Here is a 25,613-nt window from a genome sequence, read left to right on the forward strand (position 1 = left end):
AGAGTCCACCACCTTCTAAGGGAGTCTGTGTTCTACTGTCAGCTCTGATCCCCAGGAAGTTCTTTCTAAAGCTAAGTCAGAAACTCCTTGCATGTGATTTGAATCTGTTGGTTCAGGACCTGCCCTCTGAAGCAGCAGAAAGCAAGCTTGATCCGTCATCCATGTGACAGCCCTTTATTTGAAGGTGTTGTTTATTACCTGCCCTTCAACAGCAGCTCCAGGTTACAACAATTTCAAATTCAGTATTTTAGAACTGTTAAATCAGTCACCTTGAAAATACCTCGGGTATCAAAGGCAAAGAAGCAAAGAAGTGCATCTTCAGTGAGAAGTGCATGTAAGCATCTTCCTGGATGCAGGGCAGGAAGGCAGTTTAAAGTGCCAAAGTCATGACCCACAAGCTTTGAAGTAGCCCTAGGTGAGTTGGTGGTACTGGCAAGGAAGCACAAAAAGCAACACCACTGCCAGTGTTCCATGCACCCCTCTCAATTGGAACCATAGTTCTTAATTCTCTCCCCGTGGTCCTTGAATAGACAAATGATCCTCTACCAAGTATTCTAAGCTAAGCTGCAAAGAATTAACTCCTAGTCGTACAAGCCAATATATGATGCAGCTATAGCATCCTTGGCAGATGACTGTCCAGCTTTAGTTTAAGTATCTCCAGTTCCCAAGGCAGGCAGCTCCACTGTCAAACAGCTTGTGGTACTAGGAAGTCCCTCCTAATGTTCAGCCTTGCTGTTTCTACCCATTTGCTTCTTATTAGGTGGACCAGTATTCTGGTCCCTTGGGTCTGCAGGTGTTCCTGGGCTACAACTCCCATAATCTCTGGCCAGCTTAGCCCTAAAGCCAGGGTTAGGGTTAGGGTTGTAGTCCAAGAACATCCAGTGATCCAATCTTAAAGAACACTGAGCTAGACTCCTTGCTTTCATTCTCAAATATATATATATTTTAAAATAGTTTTGTGAAATAAGATTTTATTGTTGCTGCTATTGTCAAGCCTTTCACATGTCTAGAGTATATTTTTAAAAAATTGCCCCAACATTGTCCTTGTTCAGCTAGATCCAACAGTGAAATTGGGATTTCTGCATCAGAAGTCCACCAGGTGTCAGTCCCTGGGGGCTTGCACATCCAGCTCCTCATGACTTTAAAAGAGTTTATCTGCCCCTTTCCCTCACGGGTGTGGGGTGCAAGCATTCCAGCCACATTCTCCCTCACTGCAGGCTGGCAAATGGTTACATGCCAGGGGTGGGGGTGGGGGACCTGGGCACCCATGGTGTCAGTTGCCTTCGCTGGAGGAGTCCTGGCTGATATATGGGATGACAATGGCACTCCGGGCATGAGTGATAACGGCTCTCCTGCTCGCGCCAAGGCCAGGCTGGATTCCAGTGGTGTCCACTTCTCCAAAAGTCTCCCCATTCCATTTCTCTCTGCTGCTGAAGAGCTGGGTCAGAGAAAAGCCTTCATAGCAATCCTTTGCCGACACAGGTCTCAGCTTCGGGGGGCTCCCTGGACACGCGTGGGACTCAGTAGGCGCATTCCTAGCACCTCCTTGTATGAACCAGTCTGGGTCATACCCCATATCTCCACTCCATCCTTCTTTGCCCCCTTTCCTTGCAGGGTACCCATGGAAGACGTCTGCTGGGGGCACTGCTTTTTCAGGAGCTGGCTGTTGCTCTGCTGGGCTTGCAGGGTTTTCTCCAGGGAACGCCTCTGTCTCTTTGTTGACAAGCACCAATTTATTGATTTTGTACGTCAGGCTGGCAAGTCCGTGTGGTAGGGTGTTCAGGGGCATGCTTCTCAGAAACTCACCGCCAATCAGGCATTTGGCATCCGTGCTTGCTTTCCCCCTAGGTGTAGAGGAAGAAGCAAGGGGGTGTGGGGACCACAGAGAGACAGTTGCACTAATCCTTTTTCGTGGACTGCTCGCTGAATTTGGGCCCAGGATAAGTAGCCAGAATGCCTTCTTCCCATCGGTGGGGACTGGTCCATTAGGGCAAATAGGGCACTGACCCCCAACAAGCTCAGTCTGCCAAGCCAGCCCCAACTTGCCCAAATACTTACAAATCCAGGGTGCGTGTTGGATTCCTCCTTAGTGTCAGTGTTGCTCTTGTAAAATTCAGCAGGGAAAAGGATGGGGCGAAGCTAGAATTAGTTAACTCAGCCTATCATTGGTTCTGGTGCCACATACTGTTGGGCTCCCCATCTTCCACCCTACCAGTTTCAACAGCTACCAGCCACCACTGCCTCCCGTACAAACCAACTTCTGTTTTTAGGAAGGAGGATTGCTGTCACTAAGCAGCAATGCTCCCACATGCCACTTTTCTAAGCCGCTGCTCCGAACGACTTACAATCCAAAATTCAGCAGAGGAAGGGTACTGGAAATGGAAGCAGGGGCAGCTAAGGAAATGAAAATGCCTTTACTCCAGTACTAACATTACATAGGCTTCGGGACATAGGAAGCTGCCTTTAAATGCATCAGATAATCTAGCTCACTGTCTACACTGGCTGATAGCAGCTCTCCAGGGTTTCAGACCAGAGCCATTCCCAGTCCTCTGAAATATACTCAGAGTCGCAAAGTGATTTCATGCTCTTTATTCAGCTCATAGTGGTGAGGAGGAATGAATGAATGCCCCCTCAAAGTATCTGCTTTATATACATTATTTACACAATGGGCTGCACATGATTGGCTAATTCCGGAATTCTACTGTAAGCCAATCAGGTTGTGGATTCACTTCTATCTGGAGCATGATTGGGTGGTTCCTGCCAACCAATCATACTGCTGCATTGTTCTAGGACCAATCAGACTGCTGCCTTCTGAATCCTATTGTTCTAGGAGCAATCAGACTGCTGCCTTTTGGATCCTATTCAACTCAGTACATAACACCTCCCTGGAGATGCTGGGGATTGAACGAACCTGGGACCTTCTGCATGCAAGGCAGATGTTCTACCACCAAGCTGAAGCCCTTTCTTAGCCATAGGTACATAGAAAGCTGCCTTATACTGAGCCAGACCTTTGGTCCATTTAGTTCAGAATTCCCCACACTGACAAGCAGAAGCTCCCCAGAGTTTCAGGTTATGGAAACTACCGGTAATCCTAACTGTACCTTTGGGCTTTCTTTGTCTCCTGTTGGCACTGAGGGTTCTGGATCAATGGCTTATGTCTTGCATTTGTTGTAGAGAGGGTACAAGGCTGTTGGTTTTCATTTTTGCCAGTGCAATAGTAAACGGCCTTTCCTGTGGAGGAAAGACAGATTTATAAAACATAGTGGGCGCCGTACTCAGAAGGGTAACAGTCTTGACAGCAAGGCAGACTTTGCACAGGGTGGTGTTTTTTAAATATATATATAACAATCTTTATTGGTTTTTACATATACAGTAACATATATATAACATAATACACATTCATTACAAATATCCGGCCACATATTAACATAGATTATTCCTATTAATCCATACACATAATCCTAATATCCAGCATATAAAGTCCTGAGAACAGCACGAAAGTTGTTTTATCCATTACAAATTGTTCTTCCCAGGGGGAAACACAGTTCAAGCCATACTACTCAGGATAGCCATATCTGCAAAGATACTTTGGAGAGTATCTTGAAGACCAGTTTCATTTGCATAGTGAATAAATGGCCATCATACTGTGTATCATTTGTCCATTGCCCCCCTGTTCTGTTTATCACTTCCAAGTTGTGAGTTGTTTTCTCAGCAACAGCCAATCACCATTTTTAATATACTAAGTCCAGGGACAGTCTTTGTAAAGCATTCCAGTTTCAGCTATAGATAGCCAATGGGTTTACTTTTTGTTTTGTTTTACCTGGATATATAAACTGGTATTCGGAGACTGCCTGATATTGCCTCTTCTCCACAGCGCTGGGTTGTTTCAACCTTTTTGTCCAGACAGCATGGGAGACAAAGGGATTGAATTGAACTGAATGTAGGAAGGGAAGCATTAAATTACATTGAAAGACTTGTCATTCAAGTTGAGCCCACCTATTCATTCTTGATGTTGACTGTATGGGCTCATCCACAACTCAGCTTGTACCACTGCTTTCCTCCAGGAAAACCTGTGGTTTACTTCTGAAGTGGACCAAATGGCAATTGGGTTTCCCATGGTTTGCTGCTTATTCCGATTCAGCAGTGAAGAGTGGGTTTTCCAGGGCAAAGCTGTGGGGCAAATGCAAAACTGCTTGGACCTGTGCCTAGAAAGCATGCGGCAAGTGGAAAACCACTCAGCCCTGTGCTTTCTAGGCACAGGACTAGGTGAAGGGTGGATGAACCCTTGCAATCGTACTATGTGTTAAATGTGCCAGAGAGCTATTTCTGGCTGGTGATGTCAAAAGCACTTCTGTAAAGCAAATCCTGCTGTGCACAGGGACAGTGAGTTAGATGCTCATGGAGTCCTTAAGTACAGGCTCTAGGAGACCATCTTGCTGCAGGCTTGTGTTAAGAGCCCTGACAAGGAGCTGCATTAAACACCCTCAATAAGCTCCCTATGTTATCAGCAGCTTCATGGAGTGTTAATCTGTCAATCATGGTTCAACAGACAATGTGTGGTTTTAGAAGTGAGTTAAATGTGATCCGTAATCAGATATCCCAGTGTGCTTTTAGAATCTTAAAAGCACCAGTGGATGCCTCTGATGTTGATGAAAACTGTAGCACAAGAGGAGGGTGGTGCGTAACCTTGGTGTTTTCCTTCTCAGAATACCCACCCCCAAAGTTGCTGTTAGCCCTGGGGTGTGGAGCAGGAGGAGACAGGTACAATATTTAACCTACAGGGTCCTTCCTCACAGCAACACACTGTGGGCAAAGTCACCTAGAAACAGACACACATTTTGCACAACAGCAGCTAATTAAAGTTTGAAATGTCCTTAAAGCTTTTAAGGATGACTTTTAAAAGTTTTATAGGGCATTGGGAAATTTAGTTTGCGGCTGTGACAAGAGTACAGGCACCTCTCTCACAATTCCGGTCTCTGAAAGGGGACACCATTCCCATCCTGGGCATGCAGGATTGCAATTTTAAATTAATCTTAAAATTGATTTTTGGATCATAAAATCTCAGAATGGCATTGAGAATAGGGAGATGTTGTTGGGTAACTTCTATCCAAGGGCTATAGCTCAGTGGTAAAACACTCACTTTGCAAACAGAAGGTCCCATGTTCAGGCACTAATTAGTGCTGGGAAAGACCCCCATTTGAAACCCCAGAGAGCTGCTGCCAGTCAGTGTGGTCAGTATTGAACTGGATGGACCAATGGTCTGACTCAGTACAAGGCAGCTTCTTATGCACCTGTGCTAAGGACAATGGGGATAACAGTTTCCAGAGAGCACCACACGTTTATTCAAAACACTGTCTTGTGGTTGCATTACCTTGGGTTTTCTCTTATGCTGATAACGTTTTTTTGTTTTTCAGAACTCTCCACTCTTTTGCTGGGCACATTTTTCTCCTTAGCGTTCACCCCAGGAATGTTTAACTGTCCCTGTGTTTGCAAAGGAAAGGAAGAAATGAGGAGGAGCAGGACAGCACATCTGCATCACAAATCTAAACCAGCTTCAAGCCTGATTGGCTGCTATGGCTCTGTGCGCCTGGATAGGCATGCGGAAGGTTTTCAGCAGGCATCTAAAACAATGCAGTCAAGGCACCTGACTGGCGTCAATAGGCAGGAGTTCCAGAGCACTGGTGTTGCCACACTTAGCATTAAACTGTTATCCCTGTGACTTAGACTTGTTAGTTGCTTGTTACTCAAAGGTTGCCAACTGACTTAGATTTAAAACATAAATATAAAGTTACCCCATCCAGGGAGTCCTCCACACCTGCCAGCCCCTGTCCCCCCAAAAAAGTACTTCTGTCTTGTCAGGATTCAACCTCAATCTCTTGGCTGCCATCCATCCTCCAACCACCTCCAGACGGTTGAAGAAAAAGACTCCTTGCCCTCTGCTCCGCTCCTCCTTTCTTCCTGCCCAGGGCAGCGCTGCCCTCTGCCTGCCCCTCAGAGCCAGCTTGGCACATGGTGTTGGGCCTCAGCAGTGGCAGCCTCTTCTCCTCCTTGCTCGCCCCCCAGCAGCTGTTACAAGCTGCCCAAGGGAGGTGTTTGGCGAGCGCGACTGTAGAAAGGCCACAGAGAGGCCACAGGATGCTCCCTCGCTGCCACAGCTAGGGACAAGCGCTGGCTCATTCTCCTCCCTGGGCTGTCGTGGCGGCAGCACTGGCGGGGGGGGGGGGAATAGGGACATTCTGGGGCCGAAACTGTAATCATAATTCATGTAGTTTGGATACCTTGAATGGAAGGATTTCAACTTTGGGTTCTGGAGTGAAGTTGACTATGGCCCCCTTGAAACAGCAACACCTCTCTTGTCTTTGGAGTGGCAGCCTGTCCAAGGCAAAAGAGACAAAAAGCAAATAAACATCTGCTAGGAATCATCTGTACTCCTGGCATTACAACAGGCATCCTTTTTACCATGCACTCATGGTGCCACTCGCAATACTGTTTGTAGCTGCAAATATTCCAGGACAGACATGCTGCTTTGTTTCCAACCAGTGCATGTCCTGTAACTTCCTGCTGAAATTATTGCATTTGTTTCCATACCACAAATGCTCTGGTTCGTTTTATTTTATTTACTTTGCTCAGTTTTTATTGTGCTTATAAGCAACAATAATGCAGTAACACTGAAGAAGCATCCCGGAACAGCTAATAAAGTGGAATGACACGTGGATGGTCCAGTATAAACCCACCACTAATGCACTATTAATGCACGTGGGTGGCACTGTGGTCTAAACCACAGAGCCTAGGGCTTGCTGAGCAGAAGGTCGGCAGTTCGAATCCCCGCTATGGGGTGAGCTCCTGTTGCTCGGCCCCTGCTCCTGCCCACCTAGCAGTTTGAAAGCACATCCAAGTGCAAGTAGATAAATAGGTACCATTCCGTTGGGAAGGTAAATGACGTTTCCATGCACTGTTCTGTTTCACCAGAAGCGGTTTAGTCATGCTGGCCACATGACCTGGAAGCTGTATGCCGGCTCCCTCGGCCTATAGAACGAGATGAGTGCGCAACCCCAGAGTCGTCCTCGACTGGACTTAACAGTCAGGGGTCCCTTTACCTTTAATGCACTATTATTGGATCAATGACATGTTGCAGAATACTCCCACAAAAGGCAAAAGCTAAAGCCCTTAGGCCAACGTGCCCTGTATCCAACCTTCCCTAATCTCAAAGTGTACCATTATCAAGACCTGTGTTCCAGAGCGCCTTTACACGAATTGTGAAGGTTGCCATCCCATCCCGTGCTGGGAATTCTAGCTCTGTGAGAGGGAAACTCTAGCTTCCAGCATTATTTAGTGAAAACTGATGTCCTTTAAGTGTGTGTTAAATGTGTTTTATCATGTGCTTTATCAAGCTTCTGACCTGGGATTTGGAACAGATCCATTATCCCAAATTTTGACCTAACTCCCAGGCAGTATGTCATCTGCATTCATTCATTCATTCATTATTTTATTTTATTTAATAAGCTTGGTTGGAGAAAAAATATCCTCAATGAGATAAAACAATAACATTTTCATTAAAAGATTTTACAACCACAATTTAAAGCATACAGGAAGTTAAAACGGCAATAAAATAGACTAAAACAAATAAAATTACATGCTAACTTTCTAAACACCTGGGTAAAAAGCTAAAGGTAAAGGACACCTGACAGATAAGTCCAGTCGCGGACGACTCTGGGGTTGCGGCACTCATCTCGCTCTGCTGGCCAAGGGAGCTGGCGTTTGTCCGCAAACAGTTTTTCCAGGTCATGTGGCCAGCATCACTAAGCCGCTTCTAGCAAACAAGAGTAGTGCACGGAAACACCGTTTCTAAACTTTCTAAACATCTAGGTAAAAGGTAAAGGGACCCCTGACCATTAGGTCCAGTCGTGACCAACTGGGGTTGCGGCGCTCACCTCGCTTTATTGGCCGAGGGAGCCGGCGTACAGCCTCCGGGTCATGTGGCCAGCATGACTAAGCCACTTCTGGCGAATCAGAGCAGCGCACAGAAACGGCGTTTACCTTCCCGCCGGAGCGGTACCTATTTATCTATTTGCACTTTGACGTGCTTTTGAACTGCTAGGTTGGCAGGAGCTGGGACTGAGCAACGGGAGCTCACCCCGTTGCGGGGATTCGAACAGCCAACCTTCTGATCGGCAAGTCCTAGGCTCTGTGGTTTAACCCACAGCCCCACCCACATCCCTAAAACATCTGGGTAGGCTTGTCTAAATAAGAATGTCTTCAGCAGGCTCCAAAAAGAATACAGCAAAGGTGCCTGCCTGGTATCAATAGGCAGGGAGTTCCAAAGGGTTGGTGCTGCCACACGATACAATTGAGTTCTTACAGATGCAGTGCAGGTATTAGGTGCCACTTGTGAAGAGTTGTAGATGGGAGAAGCCAACGATAGGTGGCCCTTTACCTAAGGGCTGAGCAGCTTCTGCCTTGCACTTTGAGCTTGCTGGTGCGCTTGGTCCTTTGCCGTTGGGAGCCGCAAGATTTTATCCGCCGCCTCCGAATGCGCTTCTTCTTCTTCCGTGGCTGCTTAATGATCTGTGCTGAGCTGGGTTCCACCATGGTGGGCTTGCTTTTTGCCTTCTGGGCAACTTTCGTTAGACTTCCTCCGTACATTTGGGTACCCAGTGACCTGTTTGCAAAGATGGGAGTGATTAAGTGCACAGCAGGGAGGGGAGGGAGAAAGAAGTGAGCACCTGAGCACAATAGGGCAAGAGGAGGTTCTGGCAAAAGTATGCTTTCTAACAAAGGAATGGGGAACCTCAGGCTCAGGGAATGAATGAGTGGTCCTCACAGCCTCTCTGTTGTTGGAAATGCAACAGCAGGGATCGTTTAGGTTGTAATTTAGAGTATTAATTCTGTTCTCTGTAAACTACATAAGGAGTGGTGGTGGAGGAATGGCTTAGCAGCCAGGACTTGTAGCATGATCTCTAGTGAGGTATCATGTGCTCTGATTGGCTGTGTAGTTCTGTGGGAGCTTTCCTCTGCATGTTTGGTTGAATGTCTCCTTGCTATGTAGACGGCCTGGAGTAAGAAAGAGAAAACAGGTTACCACAACCCTCCTGCAACCATTCAGCAAACTGGTTGTGCTGTCCTGCGATAAGTGTGTGGTCTAGCACTGTGTTTCCCAGCCAGGGACCACATGGCCCCCTAGGGGCCCCCAAGATATTCCAAGGGGACTACAGGTGAAAAATGCATAAATGGGGGGCCAGAGCATGGGAAAAACTGGTCTAGCTTCTTGGTCTCAGAACTGTGCCCATGACCCAATCAAACCCAGTGGGTAGACAGAAAGGGGGATTGACTTCTTATCTGGGCCAAAACGTTTAATAAATGGAACTTAATTAATTAAAAGCCTTTGTAATCAACTCAAAGGGCGTCTCCAATTCAGCAGGCAACATGTTGCTTTTGGGTTGTACTAAGCTGAGCCAGTGATGGTGGTGGTCGGGACTCCTCTAGGGCAGGAGGCTCACTTGTCATTGGTCAATCGGACAACATTACTGGATGACATTGGCTGATAGGCAGGGTGGGGCAGGGTTCAATCCTGCTTGGTGCAGCTTCGTCAGTGGGTCCCATGCAGGAAATGAGCTGTCAAAGCAGAGAGCAGTACTGATGTCTCTGTGCATTAGCAAGAAATGCACCACCAAAGCTGATACCTCTCCATGGGTCAACTTTCACAGATGGGTGGGACTGCCCACCCAATAGCCACCTGATGTCATCATGATGTCAGAAGATGAACAAGTGAGTTGCCCCTGTCCACCTCCCACAGTTGACCCAGCTAAGCAGGGTCCTGTATGGTTTCAAATTGGATGGGCCCCCATGTGTTGAGATTCCTGCATTGCAGAGGGTTGGACTGGATGACCCTCAGGATCCCTTGCAACTCTGCCGTTCTATGATTCTATTATTCTACCCTGTCCAATAAAAGGTTCCCCACCCCTGAACTAAGTTATACTCAGAGGAGGCCAATTGGGCAGATCTAAGCCATGTCTATTAATTTAACTGGGCCTATTCCAAATGTGACTAACATTGGAAGCAATCCTTTGTTTGCTAATGTTAATTGTTTTTAACACAAGTGTTTCTGAAAACTGCAGATGGAACAGAAGAGATTACCACTCTTCCCTATCTACAGGCATCTGCTGTGACATACATGCACTGTCTAAAAACACAGAACGTATCATTATTTCTTAACAGTCTTGTCTTGATTCATATGCAAATGAATGCAGATGTAATTGGTTAAAACGGATTAATAAGAGAGCCAGTGTGGTGGTTAGAGTGCTGGACTAGGGAGACTGGGGTTCAGATCCCCACTCAGCTACAAAACTCACTGGGTGACCTTGGGGCAGCCATTCTCTCCCAGTCTGTCCTACCTCACAGGGTTGTTCTGAGGATATAAGGCAGAAGGGGAGAAGTGTGTAACCAACCACGTTGAGCTACTTGCAGAAAAGGTGGAATATAGATGTAATAATAAAATAACAAGTAATAAAATAAGTTTTCATTAATAAAAATTTTTAAATAGTTTTAAAAAAACTGGTCTACATTTCTTCTTGTTTCGGTGTTAATTACTGTATTTCGTTTTTTTCAGTTCAAGTGCGGTGCTAGGTTTTATTCTTAACTCCTGTTGTTTAGCTTTTCTAATCACAGTTAGACCGCTGTTATGAAATGTTTGTTTCGTGATTGCTGTTGTTGCAAACGAAGTCTGTGTTACGTGACTGCAAGCTGGTTTTGTGAATGAATGAATGAATGAATGAATAGGTGTTCAATGATGCTCCTTCTCAGAGTAGACCATTGAAGGTAATAGGCATGAATAGCTTAGGGTGAATAATTTTATTCAGTCTGAGCAGGACTTAGTTGAATACAACCGATAAATAAACCAGCTAAGATTCATTGAGTGACAGTCACTCTTTCAGTCCCTATCTGCTCATTCTAAGATTGCATCCATTGTGAGGAACAGAATTGGCTGGCTTATCAGAGAAGCAGACATCTTCTCATGTGTAGAAAAGGTGGCCAGGGAGGGTGCCAAGGGGCAGCTTAAAGGGAAAAAGTACTTCCAAAGGCACCAGAATGATCAGATAGTAGGGTAGAGCTTTCTAACAATGAACATTCTGTCCCCTTGACCTGTTGCATCACAAGACCATCCATCCATCCGTCTTCCTACATTTATATCTTACTAATACTGTCCCACACTGATTTCATAAGCCCCCTGCATTAGTTTAGAAAATGAGCCACTCCAATTCCCCCTCTCCTGAGAGAAGTTGCTTGCTTTCTGGCTAAACTGACACGGCATATGAATCACGCATCCCTATTTTGAAAGAAGAATGAAGAGTTTAAAATCAGATAGTGCCCAAGTGAGGGCGAATGGACATCCAGAAGTAGAAGCAGAAACATTTAAGAATGGTCCTGGTGCGCTCAGGGTTGGACCTTCAGGGCAAACACACAGATGTTCAATTTACTCAAATGATACAGGAGGGTGTGAAACAGGGGTTGGTAAGGGTTGTGGCTTGGGGAGAGTCCTCAGGGCCAGTTAGAGAGGCCTCTGGGCTTCTCCATCCCTGATCTAAAAAGAAGAGGCATCAACAAACCATTGTGATATTTAACATTTGCGTAACTTCAGTGAAGTAATCATATTCTATAAGCTAGTGGGATTCCCAAAGGCATCTGGTTGGCCATTATGTTAACAGACTGCTGGGCTAGATGGGTCATTGGAGTGATGCAGCAGAACACTTCCTATGTTTAACAAAAAATATTGATGCTGTCCTCACTCACCTTGGGCAGGTTGCCGCTTTCACTGCCAAGACTGAAGGAGAGACTTAATAACAACAGCAGAACCCATGGGCTGAACTGGGCCATGAGGGGGACCACTTGCACAATGGGAGCAAGGATGCTGCCAGTTATACCTTTCTCAGGTAGCCTGGCAACTGCCTTTGTTGCTATGGGAACCGGATTCTAACTTCCTTCCATGTGGTACTCTGTTTCTCTGTTTATAAACTTTGCTCTGGATTAGCTGCTTTCCACGCATATGGTTGGGTCCACTTAAACGTCACATACTTGATTCATTTTTTTAATTAAAAAAAAACTTTCCCCCTTTCCACACAAAGTTGCCACACCCCCAAAAAAGGAGAAGCAGGAAAAGAAATGAAATATACCACTACCAGCCACAATGGCTACATTCTACCCTTCATTACTGGAGGCAGTAGGTCTCTGTTATGTACTGAGTTGAATAGGATCCAAACTGCAGCAGTCTGATTGGTCCTAGAACAATAGGATTCAGAATGCAGCAGTCTGATTGGTCCTAGAACAATGCAGCAGTATGATTGGTCCGCAGGAGCCACCCAATCCAGCTCCAGGTGGAAGTGAATCCACAACCTGATTGGCCTACAGGAGAATCCTGGAATTAGCCAATCACGTGCAGCCCATTGTGTAAATAATGTATATAAAGCAGATATTGTGGGGGAACTTCCATTCCTTCTCACCACCATGAGCTGAATAAAGAGCATGAAATCCACTCTTGACTCTGAGCATATTTCAGTCTCTGAATGCCCAATTCCTGGGATTCGCATGTGGGGAGAGCGCTGCTACACTTAGGTCCTGCTTGCAAGTGTTCCCCACTGGGACATCTGGTTGACCACTGTGAGAACAGGAAACTGGACTAGGTAGGCCTCTGGCTTGATGTTCCAGCAACCCTGTGAGTGCCCTGCTACCAACAGTGAAAAAACACTGGTTTGGGGCCACAGCACATTCATTTTGGTTGAGATATTGACTGAAGTTGCATGAGATCTTGTGGAGCGTGCAATATCTCACACGATTTTGGGCGAGAACTTGACATTAGCATGGTCTTGATTGAAATTTGCACCGCTGCTCTACCAGTAGCAGACACAGCAAGGCAAACAGCAGTGGCAGAGCAGGTGGGTGGTGCTGGGAGTGGTGGCAGCAGCGCATGGATTGCTCATGTCATCTGCTTCCAAATGTGTCCCTGTTGGGATGGGAGGAGCAAAACCTCAGGATGTACCTTCCTATTACACACGTTGCTGAACATATGGGAAGGGTCTGCAAGTGTCGCCTGGGGCTCTGTAGTGCTTCAGCTAGACAATTGTCTCTGAGTCCCTCCTCCTCATTCCCATATTGGGCATAATAACTGAACAAACCTTCCAAGTACGCTGTAAGCATTGCAAGAATCTGGCATGTTTAAGCAAAATGCTTACCCCAGAGAATCTTGTGTAGCTTATTTTCACAAAGCTACAATTCTGAGCAACTTTTAAAAAGCTACAAGATTAATTGGTAGTGGCGGTGGGGAGATTGGTATGTTTTAAATGCAGCCTGCATCTGGAGTAGCAGTGGGATTTTTTTAAAAAAATCTCTGTGGCCAGCTTATCCACACAGACTCCCCTGCTCCCCACATTCCTGTCTTGTACTAGGTATCAGTGAGAAGCAACTCATTCCCCACACGGGCTCCACTCAAACAATTTCTGCATATTAAGGTAAAGGTAAAGGACCCCTGACAGTTAAGCCCAGTTGCAGACGTCTCTGGGGTTGCGGCTCTCATCTCGCTCTATAGGCCGACGGAACTGGTATTTGTCCGCAGACAGTTTTTCCGGGTCATGTGGCCAGCATGACTAAGCCGCTTCTGGCGAACCAGAGCAGTGCACGGAAACGCTGTTTACCTTCCCGCTGGAGTGGTACCTATTTATCTACTTGCACTTTGACGTGCTTTCGAACTGCTAGGTGGGCAGGAGCTGGGACCGAGCAATGGGAGCTCACCCCATCGCGGGGATTCAAACCGCTGACCTTCTGATCAGTAAGCCCAAGAAGTTCAATGGTTTAGACCACAGTGCCACCTACATCCCTTTCTGCATATTACCTGCATTGTTATAATACTGTGTAATTATAAGCACATTATTATACATATAATAATATACAGATGTACATTCAAGTTTTCCTGAAGTAGCCAGCACATGAACATGTGCATACCACAATAGATACAGCTGTGTACCAAAATACTTAGGTATTGATGCTTACAGTTTATACTGCAGAAGTCTATTATATGTGTTGTGCACAAGACACATCATATGGGGACTCGGTGTAGGAGCTGAAGACACGCTGCCAGGCGCCACCGCTGGGCGAGAGCTGCGCAGGGGTCACTGCAACTTGGCGCTCAGCTTGTCGTTGACGCCACTGTCCAAGACCGGCAGCTCAGGCTCTGGCTTGGCCTCCAGGTGGTGCTTGGGCGGCTGTGGCTGCTGCTCGGCTTTGCCATTGTGCTTCTGAACTTGCATGCAGTGGCTCAGCTTGTCAGCCAGCTCGTCACTGGCCATTGCAGATGAGAGGCGAGCAGGAGACAAGCTGATCCGGCCCAAGTGTGCCTCCTCCCACTCGCTCACCACCGGCTCTGCCCCGGACACACTGACTGGGCGCACCATGGCGTGGATGGGCAGCCACCGGACAATGCCTGTGCAGCAGATGCCCAGACAGGTGGGCAGGGCAGCAGCAGGAGGAGGGGGTTTCTGCTAACCCTTACTCCTGAGTAAGTCTGTAGGGGATCGCATTGCAAGGAGGGAGAGAGAGGGAGGGAGTGGGGAAGCACGGCTAGCGCTCCAAGAAAGGCCGGGACCCAGAGGAAGGCCACACAACAGAGGAGACCACAGAAGAGAAGATATTACTTCTTTATTTTCTTCATAACTATTCCCCTCTTTTATATATATATATATATGTGTGTGTATTGTGTCCCTGGATTCATTGAAAAAAATCTGATAACTTTCTGTAAAATTCTATTTTATAACCTGTTCCTTCTCCTAGAGCATTGTGGATAAAGAATGCCAATATAATCATTAGGAAGTAGGGATGGGCAGCTTCGTCAATTTTGGTTTCTCCCAGTTCCCCATGTTTCCAGTCTTCAATTCAATTCAACTTCCACATCAGTTTGCAATTTCCTTCCCTTTTTTTTTAAAGGCCTCATGAAAATTTATCAGCAATTTAGTGCAAATTTCTCCTAATGTACAAATTATTATATGCAGTTTGACCTACTATACACTATGACAAGCAATTTTGCTTAATATAATGCACTTTTGAATGTTATTTTAAGCAATTATGCATTTTAATGTGCACTTTACTTCAGTTTATCCGTTTTCACATGCTTTACTTGGCTAGAGAACCACACTGCAAAATTCAAGGAGCTGTAAATTTTGAAGAACTGCTATGTTCCAGCTCCTGAATTGTTTTGAAAAGTACAAATTAAATGCAAACTGAACTGAATTTCTTCTCAATCCTTAACAGACAGTCAAAAGTAAGACTGGAGCAAGACTCAGGAGTTTGACTGAATCTGTGGGTGTAAGGGTGTGAACAAAGCCAGATTTAAACTCACAGTACATTGTTTAGGCGATCACCATACTAAACGCACAGAGAGGCGAGAGAATAATGCCAGCGTTTTCCTGCCTTGGTGGTGAATCTGCAAACATAGCCATTCTTCTTATAAGAACCCCGTTCCCAAAACCTTCATTAGTCTTTAAGACTCTGTAGCTTTTGCTGCAAGAGACGAACATGGCTACCCCTCTGCAAAATATTTGCAGAAGGCTAATGTCCGTAGAAGTCTAGGTCCTCCTGATAAGCTGACTTTGGACCCCTGCAGCACTGTAAGGGAGGCAGCTAACCAGTGCTTTTTCTGCTCCTGCTCCTCCCAATGGATTGATCTAGAGACAAGCTTGTTTTGTGTCTCAAGAAAGATGCAAAATGCTCCTTTGTTCTTGCGTCTGCCTGCACAGGCATCCGCAGAACGATGCAGTAAATAGCACCAGAGCGGAGGACAGGAGCCAGCCTGCAGACAGACGAGAGATGGTGGTGGAGGCAGAGGGGCAGACGGAGACAACATGTGTGGCCACATCAGAGCTGCTCAGCGGCATGGAAAGCACCTGCCTCCTGCCTCCAACAGCAGTAAATCACTCTGCACGGTCCCAGCCAGCAAGCCATCATTTATGACAGCTGCTTTTGCATCCCCACTCCTCCTGTTTGCCAGACAGAGACGGAAGAGCAGACAAGAATTATCCCTCCTCTGCCTTTTGCTCCGTTGCATCCATGTCCCCCGGGCCCAATGAAGCAGACCCAGAAGTGCCCCAAATGGACCCGGCCATCCTCATCTTCCTCCTTTATCTGATGATCATCCACGAGCTGGTGAGTGGCTGGATGGAGTACCAGAAGCAGGCAACCAAACCCAAGAAGCAAGCCGGGCCTCTCTGGTCATCCAGGTAAGTTGATTAATGCTGAAGTATAAAGGCAAGAGAGGATTCATCCAGCACACCAAAACGTAGGTTTCTGCGTTTGCATGTGAGTGTGTGTGTGTGCACGTGAAACATTTTGCATGCCGAACATGTGCTCTGCCACTGAACTAGGGCTCTTGTCTCCCCCTGAGGCTCTCTGTCTGTGAGACAGATTTGGGTGGCAGAAATTTTGGCTGCCAGCATGTACTGGTGCTACAGATGCACGCAATATCACAATGATCTGTGTTAATTCATCTGAAACAATGAAGCCACCTAACCCTGGTTTTGACACCCCAGATTACTTCCAGACAGCGTGCTTATTGAGCATTCATCCTGCTTTGCTTGCACACAGCTTACAGTGGGGTTAGACCATGTCCAATCTTTATTGAGCATTTGTTTGGATTTGTTTCCAGAGCAGCATTAGGACAATGAGCATGCATCTTGCATCCATCCTGACTTGCTTGCAGGGTGTTTACACGTCTTCCTCCTATCAAGTCTCCTGCACCAGGCATCCTTTTAATTGTGCATTCATGATTATTTGTGCTCATGATGGCCTCAGGATGGATATACACAATCCTGCTTTCAATACCATTTGCAAAAGTTTTTGGACAGACATGCTTCTGTGCTTCTCATTGGTGCATGTTCCACAACTTCCTGCTGAAACCTGTAACTTTTTATACTACAAATGTTCCCAAGGGGCGGGGTGTCACACCTTTGCTGCACTATAGCACAAGGTGGCAATAATGTGGTGACATTGGGGAAGTCTTGCAGAACAACTAACAAAGCAGAATGATGTGTGGATGTTCCAGTATAAATCCACCACTAATGTACTATTATGTCCATGGTATATTGCTGGGGGGGGACCAGGGACCACCAACCTAGAAGGGACTTCCTTTGGCCAACCCAGTTTTCAGTGCTTTTCCCTGCAATGTTTGTAACTGCAAATAGTCTGATGAAAGGGGTGAAATCATCAAGCTAGTGTGACAGAGAGCTTTAATTGCACAAATCTAAATTAAACTGTATGCACTTGAATCCCTCCTGAAAAATACTGGTAATTTTACTCTAATGCAAAACAGTCCACCACCACTGAGTCAAAAGGTTGGCAAGAAAAATGAAATCCAGAATCACCAGGCTCTGAATGTTGCAAGTTGGCTAAATGACCTCAAGGAGGGGAAGGGCCATAGCTCAGAAGCAGAGCACCCACTTTGCATGCAGAAGGTCCCAGGTTCAGTCCCTGGTGTCTCCAGACAGAGCTGGGAGAGGCCCTCATCTGAAACCCTAGAAGCCCTCAGCCACTGCTGATCAGTGCAGAGCAGAGCTTTTCAGACAGTAGATCAAGACCACCAGGTGGGTTGCAAGGCCATCTCAGGTGGGTCAAGGCAAAGCTCTTGCTGCCATGTCTGACTCCAGGTAAGCCTGACCAAACCAAAGCAACACTGCATGCACTGCTTGAGCTACAAAACATTCTTCTGACGAGACACACATTTTATTAATTTCCATGGATGCTACAAAGTGGCAGGAGAAAGGCAAGAGCCTTCTTCAATAGAGAATACTGTATAGTCTTCCTTATCACCTTCCTGTAGCTATGCTTGTAGTGAGGGAGCTCTCTGTGGAGCAGGGACAAGTCTGTTTGCTTTCTAGTCTGTTTCTATGGCTTTCTAGACTTCTCCCAGTATGGAAGTATGCTAGGGACTAGAATGCAGAAGTGTCCACTGCAGCTGGCAGCTGGGCAGTTGTGCAGCACCTACCATCATGAGTCTTAAAGAAAACCCACTGGGTTTCAATAGCTTCTCAGCCTTTTGGACAAGAACAAGTGTAAAAATCACTGGCTTTCATTTGTGTAAGCTGCCTTGGGTCTAGGGGAAATGTGGGATATGAATACTACTACTACTACTACTACTACTACTACTACTACAACACTATGTTGAGAGGGAAGCTCTGACCTACTCCTTGTACAGTGGTACCTAGGGTTAAGAACTTAATTCGTTCCAGAGGTCCGTTCTTAACCTGAAACTGTTCTTAACCTGAGGTACCACTTTAGCTAATGGGGCCTCCTGCTGCCACCACACCACCGCCACCCGATTTCTGTTCTCATCTTGAAGCAAAGTTCTTCACCCAAGGTACTATTTCTGGGTTAGCGGAGTCTGGAACCTGAAGCGTCTGTAACCCGAGGTACCATTGTACTGCTAAATGAAGCTGTGTATCATCATATGCCTCTAACTTCTGTTTGTCCTTTGGTTTCTAAACACGGATCCAAGAGGTTTTCCTTTTGCCCTCCCACTTTCCCCAGGAAAACCCTTGGTTTACTGCTGAATCAGAGTGAAAGTCGACCGGGTTTCCTGCTGATTTATGTTTGTTCCGTTTCAGCAGGAAACAGTGGGTATTTCTGGGAAAAGCGGTGGGGCAAAAGATAAACATCTCAGACCCGTGACTAGGAATCAAGGGACAAACAGAAATGAGCCCTCAGTTGATGGGCAGCAACAGCAGAAGGCCCCTGCCGTCATGCCCACAGGGTTGCCACACATCCAGAATTTCCCAGACATATCTGGAATACTGTAGTCGGAAGCAGTGTCCAGGCGGAAATCGCTAAACTGCCTGGGAAAATCCAGGTGTATGGCAACCCATGTCAGCGGTGTAGTTTTTGGCTCAAAAACTCAAAAAGCACAAAACTTTTTTAAATTTTTTTTGCCAAAAAAGCTCAACAACTTTTCTGGTGGATTTTCAGAGTTTGAAATATGGCAACCCTAGTCATGCCTTATCTGTGAATTTCCTGATATGTTTGCCGGAGCTCCAGTCTCCAGGTTTTCCTGGCCCCCTCCAGGTGTAGGGCTTGAATCTCCAAGTGGGTAAGAGTCCCTCTTATATTAGTAATACAGTGGTACCTCGGGTTAAGAACTTAATTTGTTCTGGAGGTCCATTCTTAACCTGAAACTGTTCTTTACCTGAGGTACCACTTTAGCTAATGGCGCCTCCCGCCGCTGCCACGCCATCATCATGTGATTTCTGTTCTCATCCTGAAGCAAAGTTCTTAACCCGAGGTACTATTTCTGGGTTAGTGGAGTGTGTAACCTGAAGTGTATGTAGCCTGAGATACCACTGTAGTAATAGTAATACTTAAGACTACGCACAAAGCTAACAAGCTTCCTCTTGCAGGAGCTGGCTCCTGGTTACATACCCCAACATTCCTCAGATGAAAATAGGGACATTTCTCACTCTCCCCACAACTGACCTCCTCAGCCTACCATTTTTGCGTGTGTCCTCCTATCTGAAGAAGGGCAATATCATCACCACTACTACACCAACGGGACACAGCACACACACACAGGCGCTTCATCGTCCCGAGAAACCCCTTAATCCCAGTTTTGTTTTGTTTTATTCTTTGGGAGATTTACAAAAAGGAAAACACACAGCAATAAATAAATTCTAGAACGGGGCAAGATTAAAAGTGGATGCACAAAGCATTTATTGTTTTTATTTTTAATCAATACTCCTTGCCCTCTGCTCTGCCTTTCTCCCTGCCCAGGAACCTCTGCCCTCTTACTGCCCCTCCGAGCCAGAGCATCACACAGGGCTGGTGATTGACAGTGGCCGCCTCTCATTCAGGCAAGCAGCATGGAGAGGACGGGGGGGGGGGAGGGCATAGCCCCAGGCACATGATTTTTGAGGGGGTGCAAATCAGGTGTCCCCCAGTGGTGTAGGGAGCTCCAGTGGCACCCGTGGTGCATGCTGGCACACACACGCCACACCATGCAGGCGGGACATGCCAGGGTAGGGCGTGCTGGGCTTGGCCGCCAGAGCTGCGTCCCTCACTGGCACACTCCACCTGGAGGGGGGGCTGAGGGGGACGTGGCCTGCATGTGCTGATCCCACGCTGCCCACAAAAGCAGCACGGGGCTTGGGAGCCAGTGTGGTGTAGTGGTTAGGAGCGGTAGTCTCGTAATCTGGTGAACCGGGTTCGCTTCCCCGCTCCTCCACATGCAGCTGCTGGGTGACCTTGGGCTAGTCACACTTCTCTGAAGTCTCTCAGCCTCACTCACCTCGCAGAGTGTTTGTTGTGGGGGAGGAAGGGAAAGGAGAATGTTAGCCGCTTTGAGACTCCTTAAAAAGGTAAAGGGACCGCTGACCATTAGGTCCAGTCGTGACCGACTCTGGGGTTGTGGCGCTCATCTCGCTTTATTGGCCGAGGGAGCAGGCGTACAGCTCGGTCCGGGTCATGTGGCCAGCATGACTAAGCTGCTTCTGGTGAACCAGAGCAGCGCACGGAAATGCCGTTTACCTTCCCTATTTATCTACTTGCACTTTGACGTGCTTTCAAACTGCTAGGTTGGCAGGAGCAGGGACCGAGCAACGGGAGCTCACCCCATCGCGGGGATTCGTACTGCCAACCTACTGATCGGCAAGCCCTAGGCTCAGTGGTTTGAACCCACAGCGCCACCCGCATCCCTTGGGGTAGTGATAAAGCGGAATATCAAATCCAAACTCTTCTTCTAAAATAAAATAAAATAAAATAATAAAATAAAATAAAATAAAATAAAATAAAATAAAATAAAATAAAATAAAATAAAATAGCAGCCCAGGGCTGACACCCAAGCCGCCACATTCCCATAGCTGTCAACTTTCAGATTTGAAAATAAGGGATCAGCAGCCTCACCTGTCCCGGGGACGGTCTATGGGATATCTAACAATCCGGGATAGCAGCGGGAAACGGCACTGAAATAAGGGAATTTCCTGCAAAAAAAGGGAAGGTTGACAGCTATGCACATCCCTCCCAGGCACCCTTCAGGTGGAGCACAGCTGAGGGGGAGGCGGAGGACGGAGGACGCCCAGGAGAAACGTGCTGGCTTGGGCACACTGCAGGCCCATTGCTGCTTCCAGGGGCCAGTGTGCGCCGGTTGTGTCCTTCTCAGCTAACCTCTGGAGGCTGGGGGGGGGGGAGGCAGCAGCTTGGTGCACTGTGAGCCCAGCCCTGGGCCACGGTAATTTGGGAGTGGTGCGCTAGGCTCTGGGGCACCTGGGCTTGCATGCCAGCTTGAGCTCTGACGTACCGCCTCGAAAGGTAAGTGCTGCCGGGGCGCCCCTCCACTCTGCCCTCTAGCTACACTACTGGAGCTCCTACACTACACTCCTGGGTGGTAGCAGCCACAGCAGCAGATGTTATAGGCCTGTCAGGCCCCACCCTGGGCCAGGTGGTAGTGGCAGGACTTGGGCTGGTATGGGGGGGGTTTACCCTCTGGGCCCAGCCCCTGGTCCTGTCTGGTGCATGTGCATACATGTGTGCACACTGGGCGCCAGCAAAGGACGCAATGCTGCTGCTCTCATCCTCTTCACCCCCTATCCAGCAGTCACTATGAGCGATTTCATTAGATCATTGGGAAAAACTTTGGAAATCAGATATTAATTTCACCGCTTGTATTACTATCAAAGAAAACATTATGAAGATGTTTTACAGGTGGTACTTAACCCCTGTAAAACTGGCTTAAATTTATAAACTTAACATTGAATCTGTATTGGAGATGTAAGGTATCAGAGGGATCCTTATGTCATGTCTGGCGGGGATGTGATAAAATTAAAATTTTGGGGAGGAAATATACATGAGGAACTGAAAAAAATGTTTCAAACAACAATTGCTAAGAAGCTGGAAACATTCCTTTTAGGAATTATAACAAATGACATCCGCAAAGACATGAAGAGAATCTTTTTATACACAACAGCCGCCACAAGGTTATTGATTGAAAAAAATTGGAAATCAGAAGAAGTACCAACATTGAAAGATTGGCGACATAATTTTTTTGAAATGATTGAATTAGTGAAAATGACGGCAATTAGAATGCAATCTAATCAAAATCTCAAACAGGAATGGAAATGTGTAGAAGAATAGATGACCAAAAGATGCTCCACCAAGAATTTATTGATATGTATAGACTGATTTCACAAAGTTAAGCTAAGCAGATATATAAGATTGAATGTTTAATTATTAAGATACGAAATTACAATATCTCAATAATAAATTTACAAAATAATAAGAAGGAAGTCACGCACGGGTGGAGGGAAGACACAGAAATAAGAAATGGATAAGCGTTGGTACATAATGAAATGTGAAAATGTGAATTTACGAATATAATGCGTATGCATCATTATGTAAAGATTTCATATATGTATCGCAACATTAATAATAAATAAATAATAGCTGCCCAGTAGAGGAGGCCAGTGGCAGTCATGGAGAGGCAGCAGGGGTCTCCCTTGCAGCAGCCACAGCCACCTTCGCCATTGCTTGGGACAAGCACCAGCTCATCCTCCTTTCTGAGCTTTGCGCTGGCAGGGCTGGCGGAGGGAACAGGGGCGTCCCAGGCTCAAATCAGAAGCTGGGGTGGCTTTTGTAATTCCTAGGACTGTCCCTGGAAAATCAGGGTACTTGTGGGAGGCTATGAGATTATAGAATATACATGCTGGCTCAGTCGTGTAGGTATATGATATATGGTATATTGTACACCAAACTTACTTACTTATTCACTTGTTTACTTAATTTGGGGTTCAGGGAATATTCACTTTGATTCTCATTTAAGTTTTTTTTTTACAAGTTTACTGCCATCTTCCTGATCCTTTGGGCAAAGTTGGCAGGTGGCTTATATGGCATTTGAATGAATGTTCAGAGAAAAGCCAACTAGTTTCCAGGGAGGTTCGATGATGTTGCCTCAAGCAATTGTTATCTAACAATTTCCAGAGCATTTTTACATCTGTAACTTTATTGCAAAAAGTCTGATTTCAGGCAAGTGGGTTTTGCAAAAGGTGCCAAATCAGCTTTAATTGTGCAACCTAAATGTGGTGGGATGCGCTTAGAACCATAGAATCACAGAATTGTAAGGCTGGAAGGGAATCCCAAGGGCCATCTAGTCCAACCCCCTGTAATGAAAGAATCACCCCTGACAGATGGCTGTCCAATCTCTGTTTAAAAACTTCCAGTGAAGGAGAGTCCACTTTCCTGAATCTCAGGTGAAAATACCAGTGGTCTGACTAAGTTGCATTTTGAAGTTTTGTGCAAAGAAGGAACTCAAAACTAGTAGCCAACTAGAGCATCATTCCAGCAGGGCTCTTCTTGATTTTCTCCTTTTGCTTTTTCCCCCATAATAATTTTTATTAAGTTTTCCATTTTTTCATGTTCACATTTTGTTACATAATTCCATATCCTAATACATTGCTCTAACAGAGCATCGACCTCCTTCCCTCCCTCTTTCTGACTTCCATAGTAAAGGTAAAGGGACCCCTGACCATTAGGTCCAGTCATGACCGACTCTGGGGTTGCGGTGCTCATCTCGCTTTATTGACCGAGGGAGCCGGCGTACAGCTTCCGGGTCATGTGGCCAGCATGTCGAAGCCACTTCTGGCAAACCAGAGCAGCGCATGGAAATGCCGTTTACCTTCCCACCAGAGCAGTACCTATTTATCTACTTGCACTTTGACGTGCTTTCAAACTGCTAGGTTGGCAGGAGCAGGGACCAAGCAACGGGAGCTCACCCCATCGTGGGAATTCGAACCTCCGACCTTCTGATCGGCAAGTCCTAGGCTCTGTGGTTTAACCCACAGCGCCACCCGCATCCCATACATCTGACTTCCATATATCTTACTAAATTCTTAGCATTTCTATAATCACTTTTTTATCTTTCTTCAATATTTCACCTTATTTTTGGTAAGTCAGTTCCTTATATACTTACATCCTTTTGCTTTTTTTCAGCCATTTCTCACGGATGAACCATTCAGGCTTTTCTCAGCCGCTGGTTTACCCACCACGGAGGGACCGGTACAAAGACTGGAGGAAGCCAGGCAGAATCCTCAGGAAGGTATAAGGACTCCACTTGAGGGCCACAAGGGGGCTCAGCAGAGCAACTGACTGCAAGGAACACAAGAACATTTTCATGCCGTTCATGACCACAAATACCTTCCATCTTCCAGCAACCAAGTCAGGAGCATCCCATGAACAAGATGGACTTTTTGGAGCTCCCCTCCAGCTTTTCCTTCTTGTGGCTCATGGTGCTTGATTGTTCCCAAGCAGCTGAGACTAAAAGAGGAAATGGAAATGAGAGACAAACTCACCCATTGCAAGAGCAAACAGTGGCAGAAGTGAGACAGGATTATTTCTGCTGCTCTTGCAAACAATAGCCTACCAGCTCCATCATTTGTCTGAATATTGTCCGCCCTTCCCTCTGCTGCCACTGGTCTGGTGCACTCTGTATCTAAAACAGAGTACAACATGAGAATTCAGCATCAGTCCATCTGCATTTGGGTTCCAGGTTTGAGGGCTAGATTGCGGAACTGTTGGCAAATGTAAAGGACAAACGACATTTGGAAGGACCTGCGAGAAAACGTGGCAGGGCAGGGCCCTTCCAGACAGCCTTTTCATTGTACACCCGTGATTATTTGTTCTCATAATGCTAGTGGAGTGGCCGTATGCAAATCTGCTTTCAGTGCTGTCTGCTACCTGTGAAAAGTTCTGGGGTGGCCACACGGCTTCATTTCTCATCTGTGCATGTCCCATAACTTCCTTCTGAAATCCCAGAACTTTTCATGCTCACAAATGTTCTGATTTTGTTGCTCTATAGTCCCCACCCTGCTCTGGACAACCAAAATATGGTGCCATTGGGAGCGCATCTCAGAACAAACTAAGGCAGAAATATACCCATCACTAATGCACTTTTTTGTGTCAAGAACACGTTGCAGAATACACTTGCAATAAAACCCAGGTCTAGAGGGGCCCATAGAGTGCTGCTCTTCAGGGTCCCAGTGACTCCATTACATTCCCCTACTCACCTCTCTGCTCCACTCCCCATCCTTCAATAATCGGTTTCCTGTGTCCACCAAACACACTCCATCCTTGCTGAGGGTTTTTTTTGGGTTCCCCCATTAGGGTCCCTCTCCCCAAAAGATGCTTGTACTTCTGCAGACTTTGAGTTCTCCCAAGGCTGCTGATACCTCCCTCCTGTGTTTGGGTGGTGCTGTTTCGGCTACATAAGGAAAGGCACACATACACTAAACACTAGAAATAGTGGGAAGGAGTCCAAGCTGAAAGAGGCTGTGTGGTTGCAGAGACAATGTGAATCATCAATATGAACCAGTACAGACTTAGCACTTTGACATTTCTCATCTGAAAGCTTAAAAGTGAGAAAGGAAGTCTTCTTGTCACACTATAAAGGAGAATGCATTTATTGTACAGTAAACTTTCACTGGACAGAAGCCTCATGGTCAGATGGAACCTTACGCTACAATAAACCTGCTAGTGATTGTGGCAGACAATCCCTGCTTGTTTTAGCTTGCAATGGGTGAGGGATCCGAAATTTCTGACTTGTGAAGGCT

At 46.4% G+C, this 25,613-nt stretch overlaps 1 protein-coding gene and 1 long non-coding RNA gene across 2 annotated transcripts; one reads left to right on the forward strand and one right to left on the reverse strand.

The window, feature by feature from the left end:
- Nucleotides 1-954: 954 nt before the first annotated feature.
- On the reverse strand, nt 955-11,944 carry LOC310754881 (uncharacterized protein). Its single transcript, XM_083597377.1, has 7 exons — nt 11,788-11,944; nt 8,435-8,659; nt 6,279-6,372; nt 5,372-5,481; nt 3,821-3,891; nt 3,102-3,231; nt 955-1,844 (listed from the first exon to the last, which is right to left on the reverse strand). Exons 2-7 carry the CDS (start codon nt 8,641-8,643, stop codon nt 1,274-1,276), a joined length of 1,185 nt encoding a protein of 394 aa, XP_083453503.1. The 5' UTR covers nt 8,644-8,659; nt 11,788-11,944; the 3' UTR covers nt 955-1,273.
- Nucleotides 11,945-15,420: 3,476 nt separating this feature from the next.
- Nucleotides 15,421-25,553, forward strand: LOC310754941. Its single transcript, XR_014544089.1, has 2 exons — nt 15,421-16,256; nt 23,998-25,553. It is a non-coding gene; the product is annotated as an uncharacterized lncRNA (long non-coding RNA).
- Nucleotides 25,554-25,613: the final 60 nt, after the last annotated feature.

The sequence above is a fragment of the Podarcis filfolensis genome, assembly GCF_964270895.1.
Source record: "Podarcis filfolensis genome assembly, chromosome: Z".
In the NCBI taxonomy this organism is placed as follows: domain Eukaryota; kingdom Metazoa; phylum Chordata; class Lepidosauria; order Squamata; family Lacertidae; genus Podarcis; species Podarcis filfolensis.